Raw genomic sequence first — 12,496 nt, 5'->3', positions numbered from 1 at the left:
AGTCTGCCTGAAAGATTGGATGAGTCTGCCAGAGAGAAGAGATAAGGGAAGTGTCCCCCCAGACACCTCCCTAGAAGATTTATCTCTTCTCTCTGGCAGACTCATCCAATCTTCCTGGCAGACTTTCCCCTGCAAGAGATAAGGGAAGTGTCCCCCCAGACATTTCCCTAAACTACTTTTCTTCCCTCACTGGAAAACGTATTCTATCATCCCTGCTTGTCTGCGGACTCCTTCCACAACCCAGCAATCTGTTTTCCTGGCCCTCTTTCAGACTCAGCCTAGTTCTCTTAAAGACTCGGTCCCCATTCCCTCAGTTTCAGCCTGATCTCGCACTCTCCTGCAGAAGGACATTTTTGTGACACGTTTTGTGTGTGTTTTTCATAAGCTACACCTTGTATTGTCTTCAGTTTAGCTTTTTCTTTTGTGTGGTGTTCTTCAGATTCTGTATGGCTTTCCATTCTTCACTGACAAATGAAAAGCCCATGAACTGTTCCTGTTCCTTCTTCCCAAGCTTCCATCGATATCCAATCCTCTCATACAGATCTAATGTCGTCTTCACCATTTCTTCTACAAGGTCCTAAAAAAGAAAAAGAGAGAACAATAAGATCCATGAATGAATAGAAGAAATCCCTCTATGACCCCTGAGGGCCATTTCCCCACCTCTATGGGCCATCTAAGTCCATATGATTGTGAGATGTCAGATACCGGTCACCACTTCACTATTAAAGTTGTGCAAACTCACTTCTGAAAGGTTTATATTTGTCCCCGCATTTCTCTTTAACCACCTGGAGCCCGCGCTATAGCCGAATGACGGCTACAGCGCGGACCTGAAAATCCAAGTGGACGTCAATTGATGTCCGCCCCTTTTGGCGCGCAGCGGGGAAACACTGTGTTGGCTGTGTCCCTTGGACACAGCCAATCACAGATCGCGGCGAATGGCCAATCAGAGTGGCCGTTTGCTATGCGATCTGTGCGGCCAATGAGAGATGATCTCATATGTAAACATATGAGATCATTTCTCATTGCCGGCTCACACAGAGACAGCGTCCTGTCTCTGGAGAGGAGACCGATCTGTGTCTCTTGTACATAGGGACACAGATCGGTCACCCTCCCAGTCACCCCCCCTCCACCCACAGTTAGAACACTATATAGGGAACATATTTAACCCCTTCCTCACCCCCTAGTGTTAACCCCTTCAATGCCAGTCACATTTATACAGTAATTAGTGCATATTTATAGCACTGATCGCAGTATAAATGTGAATGGCGCCAAAAATGTGTCCGATGTGTCCGCCATAATTTCGCCGTCCCAATAAAAATTGGGATTTTACCAAAAATATGTAGAATACGTAGAAAACTGAGATTTTTTTTTTTAAATTGGGCTATTTATAAGAGCAACAAGTAAAAAATATTGTATTTTTTTTAAAAATTTTTGCTCTTTTTTGTTTATAGCGCAAAAAATAAAAAACGCACAGGCGATCAAATACCACCGAAAGAAAGCTCTACTTGTGGGGAAAAAAGGATGTCAATTTTGTTTGGGAGCCACGTCGCACGACCGCGCAATTGTCAGTTAAAGCGACGCAGTGCCGGAAGCTGAAATTTCACCTGGGCAGGAGGGGGATATATGTGCCCAGTAAGCAAGTGGTTAATCATTTCCCACAAGTCTTCAGATTGAGAGTCGGGGTGAGATCCCTCCTGAGGTCTGCCAGTGTACAACACATCAAATAACAGAGCCCTGTAACTAAGTGAAATGTACATATGTACGGAGCTCTGTTATTTGATGCTGTCATACACACTCAGGAATTGGGAGACATCGCTGTCAGAGTTTAGGTGACTCCTCCCCCCCAGGCACACAAACTGATGACTCAGATTCAAGTAAATTTAATGTGGGAAATAAAAATGGTGCACAATTCTAATAAGGAAAGATGGACTATTTAACCTGCTTTCATGAATCTGGTCCTGACGGCTTCTCTTTATGCACAACGATACATCTCACAAACATAATTTCTTCCTCTATGAACCCCCCAAAGTGTCATGATGGGCCCCAGCCATGTGTAAAGGGACTGGCCAGATGGACCCCACATGCACAATGCTTAAATTGTTACTTACCTTCCGACGTTCAGCAAATGGGGCATGCGTCTTCCCTGCCTCCAGCTTTTCCCAATTTATTCCTCGGAAAAATCGGTGGTTCCGTATCTTGGCAATATAGACCTTGCGTTTTTTCTGGTCTTTACATAGGAGCTATGGGGGAAAAAAGAAAACAGACACATAAGATGACATTAATGGCATGAAAATGCTAAGAAGCTGAATTATAAAGACCTGCGGCTTCCAACAAAGCACAGACCGCATATAAAGTTTGTGTCGTCCTGCTGGGACTATGTGACCACTTACCTTGTTCAGAAAGTCCACTAAGACATCATCGGTACCGACTGGATAACGTGGCAAATCTTGGCATATGGAAGCTCGAGGATTTTTTATGTTGAATGGATAAATTCCAAAGGCTGCCTCAAATAATGTGACCCCCAATGCGAAATAGTCCACAGCTTTGTCAAATGGCTCGTCCTTAAATATCTGTGGGGAAATCAGAGAGAGAGAAGGATCAGAACATGTCTGGCTGGAAAACAACAACATCATTTACAACAAGGTTCCACACAAATGTGTCAATCTTTAATACATTTGACTTCATTCAGAAGCATCCCACTTCTATGGGCCAGATTCTTGTACAGCCGCGTAAAATTCTGCGGGCGTAACGTATCTGATTTACGTTACGCCTCCGCAACTTACACGGGCAAGTGCTGTATTCTCAAAGCACTGGCTCCGTAAGTTGCGGCGGCGTAGCGTAAATCGGCCGGCGTAAGCCCGCCTAATTCAAATTTGGATCAGGGGGGGCGTGTTTTATGTAAAACTACTGTGACCCGATGTGATTGATGTTTTTGCGGAACGGCACATGCGCCGTCCGTGGAATTTCCCAGTGTGCATTGCTCCAAAGTACGCCGCAAGGACGTCATTGGTTTCGACGTGAACGTAAATGACGTCCAGCCCCATTCACGGACGACTTACGCAAACAACGTAACTTTCTCTTTCGTTCACGAAAAAACCGCTTAGGGGTAGTAAAAGTAGGACCTTGCTTGCGGCGAGGTTCCTTACCCTTCCCCGACTGAGGGAGCAAGGTGCCCTTGCCTCCAGTGGCATCCTTAATGATGTCATCCAGGGATGCCCCAAAGAGCCGTACGCCCTTAAAGGGCAAATCCACCAAGGCCTTTTTCGAGGACTGGTCAGCCGACCAGCACTTCAGCCATATAAGGCGGCGCAGAACCACTGCGTAGACAGAAGCCCTGGAAAGCAAAGGAATCGAATCCATAGCCGCCTCACAGAGAAACTTCTGACCCTGAATCAACTGCTCAGCCAGGTCCCTAGAGGACTCGGAAGCACCCTGGACCTCCAGATCCTGCAGCAGGAGCTTCGCCCTTTCAGTTAGCGTCTGAGCAACCAGGGCGCCGGCCAGAGCCGGCCTTACCGCCGAACCCACCACCGAGAACAGGGAGCGGGCCACGGCCTCCACTCTCCTATCGGCGGGATCCTTGAAAGCAGGAGCCCCCTCCACAGGCAAAGTAGTAGCCTTACTCAGTCTGGACACAGGAGGGTCCACCGACGGAGGAGTGACCCACTTTTTTAAAAAGTCCTCCTCCAGGGGGTAACGGGTAGCAAAGCTTTTAGGAACAGTAAAAGCCTTTTGCGGTGTATCCCATTCCTTATACAACAAATTGTCCAAATAAGGAACACAAGGGAATACCTTAGCGGTACGCGGTGGTTTGCGGAATCCAAAAAGGACTGACACCGCTGGTGTCTCCGCCACATCCTCTAAATGAAGAGTCTCACGTACCGCAGTAATAAGAGCTCCAACAAATTCCTTGTCAGCAGACTCCGCAGCAGAGTCATCCTCGCTGTCCATGTGGGTTAAGCCCGCATCCTCTGACATGACAGAACCAGAAGCAGCAACAGCGTTATCAGATTCTGCGTCAGAGATATCCCCAGAAACAGCCTCCGGGGGGGGGGCGCTTTTTACCCCCCAACCGAGCACTGGCAGCTTCAAACCTGGTGAGAAAAGACTCCAGGACAGCCGACACCGATTCAACAGATGTGGCAGGGGGAGGGGCGCTTAGGGTTAATTCCGGCATTGTGAGGAATGAGGGGCCTGATTCAGGCTCCATATTGCAGCTGCCGTGTCACCCCCACTGCCAATGGCAGGAAAAAAGTCCCCCACAGGTCACCTCCCGGCCGCTAGAGCACAGTCTGGGGCCCCCTGAGACTCACCACCCCCCTGGTACAGCGCGGTCTGTGAAGGACAAGTGTGTGCTGAGGAGAAGCTGCAGCGCTGCGTCTGTCCCCTCAGATGATTCGCGGTCTTTTTTCCCCGCCGAAACGGCCACTAGAGGCCGAACTAGTGCTGAAAACGGCGCCGGCCACAAGAAAATGGCCGCCGAATAATACAAGCGCGGCTCCGGCAAAATGGCCGCCGTTGCGCAGTTTTAAAAAGACAGTGTACCCAAAAATGACAGTACACCAAAACAGTACACAGCACACACAAAAATGCCCAGAATGTCCACCACAGTCCCCTGCAGTGACACAGAACAGCCCCAGCCATACCCGAGTAAAAAAATATGAGCCCCAGGGAAAAAAAAAAAAAACCCCTGCACAGCCGTCACCCAAAGGGGAAGGAGGGAGAGGAATAAGGGAGAGAGGAAAGCAGGGGAAAACCCTCAGTCGACCTCCCAAGGGAAAACATTCCAGCCAGACCACTTACCTGAGTAAGGGGCCACTACTTACCTGTCCTGCGACTACCCGGCTGGAGGTATCCCAGACAGAACCAACGACCGCGAACGGCATGGCTGTCGGCCAGACACACTGTGACAAAGCCATAGAGACCGGTCATATGTGTGCCCTAGAACCGAAGTTCCCCGGCCGCCCCTGGAGCAAAGGGGCCTGTCGTGGACGTCCCAAAGCGGAGCTGAGGGCCGGCACACGCTCGAAGGCCGAACCTGGGGGGACTACAAGGGTCGAGGACCCAGCCTGTCACCCAGTCGGCTGTTGATAGAAGAATCGCAGGATTCAAAATAAAAATAAAATAAAAAAGCGAGAAAAAACTCGCAAAAATGCAAAAAAATTTTGCAAGAAAAAACTCCAGAGTCCAGGACTCCAGAGAGAGCCTGACTCTCCTGACGGTTAGGCAGAAACAAACTGAAGCTGAAGCTGCTGAAGCAGGGTGTGGGTTATGCCTGGGGGAGCCACGCCCCCTGGGAGGAGCGGCATGAAGGAAAGTTTTAACACCTTGGGTGCTGTAAGAATTCTGCCTAAAATCTCCTGGTAGGAGGAACATAACCCTAAGGTCAAAGGATGCTGTGTCCGTCTATGAACTCAGAGAAATGGATTTTACGGTGAGTACAAAAATCCTTTTTTTTCAAATTTCGACGTGGGACTGACGGCCATACTTAACATTGGTACGCCGCACTTTTGCCTCATATCTGCTATACGGCGGGAAAAGCCTAATGTAAACGTCGTAACTTTACTGCGTCGGCCACGCGTACGTTCGGGAATTCGCGTATCTAGCTAATTTGCATACTTGACGCGGAATTCGACGGAAGCGCCACCTAGCGGTCAGAAAAAATATGCAGTTACGATCCGACGGTGTAAGAGACTTATGCCTGTCGGATCTAATGGATATCTATGCGTAACTGATTCTATGAATCAGGCGCATAGATACGATGGGTCGGATTAGGATTTACGACGGCGTACATGGCGCTGCGCCGTCGTAAGTCCTTTCTGAATCTGGGCCAATGTGTACTGGTCACAAAGTAGCCATTAAACACTGTCCACACTCACCCCCTAAGCCGGGCACAATAACAAAGAAAAAAAAACAATTGGAAGAAGTTATTTTTATCCTGACAGACCCCTAGGACTAGACAGCTGCTGAGCCATACTACGGGCTCGGTTTTATCCAGAATTGCTCTGTGTATGCAGGTTCTCTTTAACCACTTCCGCACCGGAAGATTTGCCCCCTTAATGACCAGGCCATTTTTTGCGATACGGCACTGCATAGCTTTAACTGACAATTGTGCAGTGGTGCGACACTGTACCCAAACAAAAACATTTCCCACAAGTAGAGCTTTCTTTTGGTGGTATTTGATCACCTCTGTGGTTTTTATTTTTTGCGCTATAAAAAGCACTTGCTCCCTAAGTTACGTCGGCGTAGCGTAAATGGGCTGGCGTAAGCCCGCCTAATTCAAATTTGGAAGGTAGTGGGCGTGTTGTATTAAAATTAACCGTGACCCCATGTAAATGAATGGCTGAATGAACGGCGCATGCTCAGAATCACGTTGCATATACTTCCTAAGAAACGACGGCTCAATGCGTACGACATGAACGTAACCTACACCCAGCCCCATTCACGTACGACTTACGCAAACGACGTAAAATCCGACGGCTGTTCCGACGTCCATACCCTAACATGACTTAGCCCTGCTTTATGAGGGATAACTATACGCCGGACGTACGCCTTACGTAAACGGCGTAGCTTACTGCGACGGGCGCAAGTACGTTCGTGAATTGGCGTATCTAGGTCATTCACATATTCAACGCGTAAATCAATGGAAGCGCCCCTAGCGGCCATCGTAAATATGCACCCAAGATACGATGGCGTAGGAGACTTACGTCGGTCGGATGGAGCCGAAATTCAGGCGTATCTGGTTTTAAGAATACGGCGCATAGATACGACGGCGCATACTAGAACTTACACGGCGTATAAGAAGATACGTCGGCGTAAGTTCTCTGTGAATCTGGCCCATTGTTGGTATGAAAAATTTTAAGTGTATATTGATTGGTTTGTGCAAAAGTTATAGCGTCTACTGAATTTTTTTTACTAGTAATGGCAGTGATCAGTGATATTTATCGGGACTATGTCATTGCGGCGGACAGATCGGACAATTATTTTTGGGACCACTGACCTGGGCCACCTTAATAGCATTATGGGCCCCTGGGCAAAGTAATGCACTGGGACCCCACCAGCTTGCCCCAATTTACACACCTACTTTCAAGAAATAAAGTATAAATAGTTGATAGAATTAAAGATATAATCATTAGTACTTTCAATAAAATCGATTTTTACAAAAGGAAAAAATTCCATAAAGCAAAGACTAGTCAACACAAATGGCACAGTACAGGGGGGATACAGAAGGGCACAGTATAGGTTCTGGGACGCTTCCCGGGACACAACCATATCGGGACAGTTTAGTAAAAAGCATGACTGTCCCAGCAAATCCGGGAAAGTTGGAATGTATGATGCAATGCAAGATTATTGTGGGGGCCCCCAATGTACCTGGGAGTGCCCTTGCATTAAGATGGCCCTGCCACTGACTGTTATACAGCGATCAGTGCTAAAAATAGCCACTGATTACTGTATAAATGTCACTGGCAGGGAAGGGGTCAACACTAGGGGCGATCAAGGGGTTAAATGTGTGTCCTAGGGAATGTTTCTAACTGTGGGGGGATGGAACGGCCTGGGGGAGGAGACCAATCACTGTTCCTAAGCAGTAGGGACAACAGATCAGTCTCCTCACCCCTGAAAGAATGGAGATCTGTCTGTTTACATTGACAGACCTCCATTCTGTCTCTCTCAGGAGCAATCACAGGTGCCCGGCGGACATATTTTTTTTTTTTAAATTTATGCTTTTTTGGTTAATAGAGCAAAAAATAAAGGTGATCACATACCACCAAAAGAAAGCTCTATTTGTGGGGAAAAAAAGGACATACATTTTATTTGGGTATAGTGTCGCACGACCGCGCAATTGTCAGTTAAAATGACGCAGTGCCGTATTGCAAAAAATGACCTGGTCTTTGAGGAGTAAATCCTTCTAGTCCTTAAGTGGTTAATTCAGGTCTAATCTGGTTGATAATTGCCCTGTGTATGGACATTCAGATTATTAGTCTTTTACTTACCTCAGGTGCTTTGTATAATTCTGAGCCAAACTCTCCAGTTCTTGTCTCGGTTCCAAACATGTTGGTTACTGCTATACCAAAGTCGGCTAATCTCACATGACCGTTGCAATCCAGAAGAATGTTCTCAGGCTTCACGTCACTATGGAGAAAAAAAAATAGTCAGCTCTGCGGTTCAGATAATTGCCCCCCATACCCCAATATTATTGACCAATAGAGGGATCAACATTTACAAAACTCCCTTTCCTAGCACTGCCCATACATGGAATGATACAATCTAGGAAACAATTGGCAGTGCAAAGAAGAGGAGAGAATTGTAAAACGACTGAAGATTATAGGAAAGTTACTTACCCGTGCATTACGCCTTTAGAGTGCACCCACTGCAGAGCACATAGGAGTTCTGATGCCAGACGTCTCATGGTGTGGAGGTCACATGATTTCTTGGCTTTGATACGTTTCCCCAGCTCTCCCCCACTATAAAATTCCATCACGTAGTATAGATGATCCTAGTGAACGAAAGACAGGTTAGAAGTTATAAAAGAAAGTACAATGTTATAATTCTTTACTAAAGCACAATACATGGGGCTAGATTCAGGTAGGGACGCGCAATCTAACGGCGGCGCAGCGTATTGTATTTACGCTACGCCGCCGCAACTTACAGGAGCAAGTGCAGTATTCACAAAGCACTTGCTCCATAAGTTGCGGCGGCGTAGCGTAAATGGGGCCGGCGTAAGCGCGCGTAATTCAAATGTGTAAGGGGGGCGTGTTTTATGTTAATGTGTGTTGACCTGACGTGATTGACGTTTTGTACGAACGGTGCATGCGCCGTCCGTGTACATATCCCAGTGTGCATTGCTCCAAATGACCTCGCAAGGACGTCATTGGTTTCGACTTGAACGTAAATTACGTCCAGCCCTATTCGCGAACGACTTACGCAATCGATGTAAACAATTCAAAAATCGAAGCGGGAACGACGTCCATACTTAACATTGAGTGCGTCTCATAGAAGCAGGCACAACGTTACGCCGAAAAAGCCTAACGCAAACGACGTAAAAAACGAACGCCGGGCCCACGTACGTTTGTGAATCGGCGTATCTAGGTAATTTGCACAGTCTCCGCCGAAAACAACGGGAGCGCCACCTAGGGGCCAGCGTGAGAATGCACCCTAAGATACGACGGTGTAAGAGACTTATGCCAGTCGTATGTTAGGCTAATGTCGGCGTATCTTGCTTTCTGAATACAGAAAGAAGATACGCCGGCGCAGCTTTGAATTTATCTATGGATACGCCGGCGTAAATCATTGCTGAATCTAGCCCTTGATGTCTATCCAAAACATCTCTCTGTAGCTATTGATCTAAATCTCTCTATATCCATTAAAACATCTATCTACAACAGCTACCTGTCTGAATCTATCTTTATTCATATACTGTACATCCATCCAAACATCTATCTATATCTACATTTATCAAAATATCTATCTATCTATCTATCTATCTATCTATCTATCTATCTATCTATCTATCTATCTATCTATCTATCTATCTATCTATCTATCTATCTATCCAAACTTAGACTTACCTCTGTCTGGAAAGTGGCGTAGAGCTTGGAACAGTACGGGTTGCCCATGACCATTTGCATTACTTGACATTCAGTCATGATGGTTTCCCGGTCATGGGAAGTTAGACTCGTCTTATCGACGATCTTCACGGCCACCAGTTTGCCGCTATCACAATGGGTTGCCAGCATCACCTATAGGAAAAGGACAATTAGTACATCATCTTTTTCATGTTCTCTAGTTGTAGCAACATTACTAACCATTCCTCATGTTCTAAGTTATCTTTCTTTCCCCCTTTTTACTGTCCTGCTGAATTTGCCATTTGTGGAAATATGATTAACTGCTGTAAGTGTCTTTTTACATATCAAACAGAGACACCACTGGCCTTGTTCAACACAGCAGACTGATTCTCAGGTGCCGAGCCACCAATCGGAATTCACTATGAAGAAGTCAGACTTGTACAAGGTGGATTCTGACTGGTTGCTGCACTGGCGAGCACAGTCTGAAGGTGGGTACACACTAGGGTTGTCCCGATACCACTTTTTTTAAGACCGAGTACAAGTACCGATACTTTTTTTCCAAGTACTCCCCGATACCGAATACCGATACTTTTTTTTAATCTCATGTGACAGCGGCACATGTGTCAGTAGGTTTTTTTTTTATCTTTTTTTTTTTTTACATTTTTTAAAATTTATAATGCTTTCTTTTTTTTTAAGGGGGGGGGGGTGGACCGTGTCAGTGTGTTTTTTCTTTAATTTTTTTATTCTTTATTTTTTTATTTATTTTTTTCAGCCCTGTTGGGGGGGCTTTGTTGAGATATCAGGGGTCTTAACAGACCTCTGACATCTTCCCTTTGAGACAGGGAAAGGGACTAGGGACACATGTTCCCCTGTCCCTTTCTCAGCAGCATCAGCTGCGCTGAAAATGAATGGAGTGAAGACAGCGTCTTCTCTTCATTCATAAACTGAAACATTTGTAAACACAGGTTACAATGTTTCAGTTATGTGAATGGACAGAGTCAGTGATCACTGACTCTGTCCATTCGGAGCAGTAAGGAGCTAGATTTACCGGCTCCTACCCCGCTCTCCATCCTGACATTTCCAGGGGGTGGAGGAGGAGCACGGAAGGGGAGAGAAACACGGCGGGATACACGGCGACATACACGGTGGGATACATGGCAGCATACATGGGATACACGGCGGCATACACGGGATACACAGCGGCTTCCAGCTGCTTTAAAATCAGCGGTGATCGGTGCTTGTAACTTCCCCATGCACTGATCATCGCCGACAGTACAAGTATCGGATGAAGCATCGGGAGCATTTGCCCGAGTACAAGTACTCGGGCAAATGCTTGGTATCGGTCCCGATACCGATACTAGTATCGGTATCGGGACAACCCTAGTACACACCATAAGAAAATCGGGCAAACGATTGTCCGATTTTCCTCAATGTTTCACAGCAAGTCGAAACCGAGGGTGGAACAAATGTACGAAAACTCCCGTATGACAAAGGCATTTTTTGTTATTGTTTATGATCATACGCAGTATCTGATTTTTCTCTTATGAAAACAGCACACCAGTGGAACTTTTGCTCATTTTATTCTCCCCCCCTTTTATTCTCCCCCCCCCCCCTGGTGAAGCCAAAAAGCTACACTGCCGGGTTCCCGTACCCGCAATGGTGGCGGCAGCACCCGACAGCTGATGGAAACATCAGCTGCGGGTGCAAACATTGCTGGACTCCAGGACAGGTAAGTGTCCTAATATTAAAAGCCAGCAGCTGCAGTATGTTTAGCTGCTGGCTTTTAATTTTTTTTGGTGGAACACCGCTTTAAACAAAAATCGTTTTGTTCACGTACGAGAACATTTTTGGAGTTGGTTCTTTGGAAAGTCTGAATCAGATTTAAAAAAAAGTTGCATACACAGTATATGAAAATCGAACAATTGTGCCTCGTACAAAATTTTTCTTCCGATTTTCTCATAGTGTGTACCCCACTTGACACTCTGCCTTAAAGCTGAACAGTGGGGTCCTCCTCGACACTGCAAGGGTTAATGGGTCATTGTGCCCGGGGGATGATGAATACGGTGATGTACAAACCTAAGGCTGCATTCACACCTGAGCGTAGCGTTTTGCCGCGGTTTTGCATCGTTTTTTACTGCGTTTTGCCACGATATTTGCAGCGTTTTTTACTGCGATTTGTCGCAGCGTTTTTTTTACCGCGATTTTGGACAGGTCTAGGGTCACCAATGTTAAAAACAGAAAAACGCCCAAATACGCTCAATTCGAGCGTCAAAAAAGGGTCCAGAACTTGTTTGAGCTTCAGGCGTTCGGCGCCAGGCGTTTTGGAGTGGAGATGTGAACCATCTCTATTGAGAATAATGTATTTTTTCCCCTCTAGCGTTTTGGAGCTTCATGCTTCAGGCGACAAAACGCTCAGGTGTGAATGCAGCCTTACTCCATACTCCTGCAGGTTTCCTCTGCACAGCACAACCACTCCCCCCCCCCTGTACAGGAGGATGCTGAGGGTCATGGGACAGCAGAGTAGAGTACCGTCTGCCTGGGATAGGCTAATGATATCACCTGATTCATCCCCCATAGGAAAAATTTGTGCTTAAAATGTAAGTTCAGTTTTACAGAAAATCTGTAAGACCTTACACTGGAACCCCCCCCCCTCCCCCCGCAATCACACCCGGAAAGCTGCTTCACCTGTGGCTTGCTCTCCTCTCCTCGTTGACAGGATAGGCTAGCCTCTAGACGGATTCTGATTGGTCAATGCCATCCATGTGACAGTGCTGACCAATTAGAATGCCTATTTTTCATACATGCTGAGAGGTACGGATAAGAGATTAAGCCAGAGATTTTAAATCCCCAGACCGGTGAAGCAGCATCCCGGTGTCTGACTGCGGGGGGTGAGGAGGGTGTCCAGTGTAATGTCATCTTACAGATTCTCTATA

The 12,496-nt window shown here is 46.6% G+C and overlaps 2 protein-coding genes across 2 annotated transcripts; both read right to left on the bottom strand.

Moving 5' to 3' along the window:
• Positions 1 to 340: 340 nt before the first annotated feature.
• On the bottom strand, positions 341 to 2,705 carry LOC120933650 (serine/threonine-protein kinase Sgk2-like). Its single transcript, XM_040346964.1, has 3 exons — positions 2,391 to 2,705; positions 2,109 to 2,240; positions 341 to 577 (listed from the first exon to the last, which is right to left on the bottom strand). Exons 1-3 carry the CDS (start codon positions 2,631 to 2,633, stop codon positions 404 to 406), a joined length of 549 nt encoding a protein of 182 aa, XP_040202898.1. The 5' UTR covers positions 2,634 to 2,705; the 3' UTR covers positions 341 to 403.
• Positions 2,706 to 7,932: 5,227 nt separating this feature from the next.
• LOC120930774 (protein kinase C delta type-like) lies at positions 7,933 to 8,569 on the bottom strand. The gene is made up of 3 exons (XM_040341946.1): positions 8,340 to 8,569; positions 7,992 to 8,130; positions 7,933 to 7,953 (listed from the first exon to the last, which is right to left on the bottom strand). The coding sequence occupies exons 1-3, from the start codon at positions 8,474 to 8,476 to the stop codon at positions 7,933 to 7,935; spliced, it is 297 nt and encodes a 98-aa protein (XP_040197880.1). The 5' UTR covers positions 8,477 to 8,569.
• Positions 8,570 to 12,496: the final 3,927 nt, after the last annotated feature.

Source organism: Rana temporaria, chromosome 3 (assembly GCF_905171775.1).
Source record: "Rana temporaria chromosome 3, aRanTem1.1, whole genome shotgun sequence".
In the NCBI taxonomy this organism is placed as follows: domain Eukaryota; kingdom Metazoa; phylum Chordata; class Amphibia; order Anura; family Ranidae; genus Rana; species Rana temporaria.
This window is presented reverse-complemented; position numbering and strand designations above follow the sequence as displayed.

Excerpts from the sequence above, each read along its gene's own strand:
- LOC120933650 (XM_040346964.1), bottom strand. The coding sequence starts at position 2,633 with ATGATGTTGTTGTTTTCCAGCCAGACATGTTCTGATCCTTCTCTCTCT. Across the intron at positions 2,241-2,390 it reads TAGTGGACTTTCTGAACAAG|CTCCTATGTAAAGACCAGAA; the intron begins GTAAGTGGTCAC and ends TTTCCCCCATAG. Across the intron at positions 578-2,108 it reads CATTTGCTGAACGTCGGAAG|GACCTTGTAGAAGAAATGGT; the intron begins GTAAGTAACAAT and ends TTTCTTTTTTAG.
- LOC120930774 (XM_040341946.1), bottom strand. The coding sequence starts at position 8,476 with ATGGAATTTTATAGTGGGGGAGAGCTGGGGAAACGTATCAAAGCCAAG. Across the intron at positions 8,131-8,339 it reads TCTAAAGGCGTAATGCACGG|TGACGTGAAGCCTGAGAACA; the intron begins GTAAGTAACTTT and ends TTTTCTCCATAG. Across the intron at positions 7,954-7,991 it reads AATTATACAAAGCACCTGAG|GGCAATTATCAACCAGATTA; the intron begins GTAAGTAAAAGA and ends GTCCATACACAG.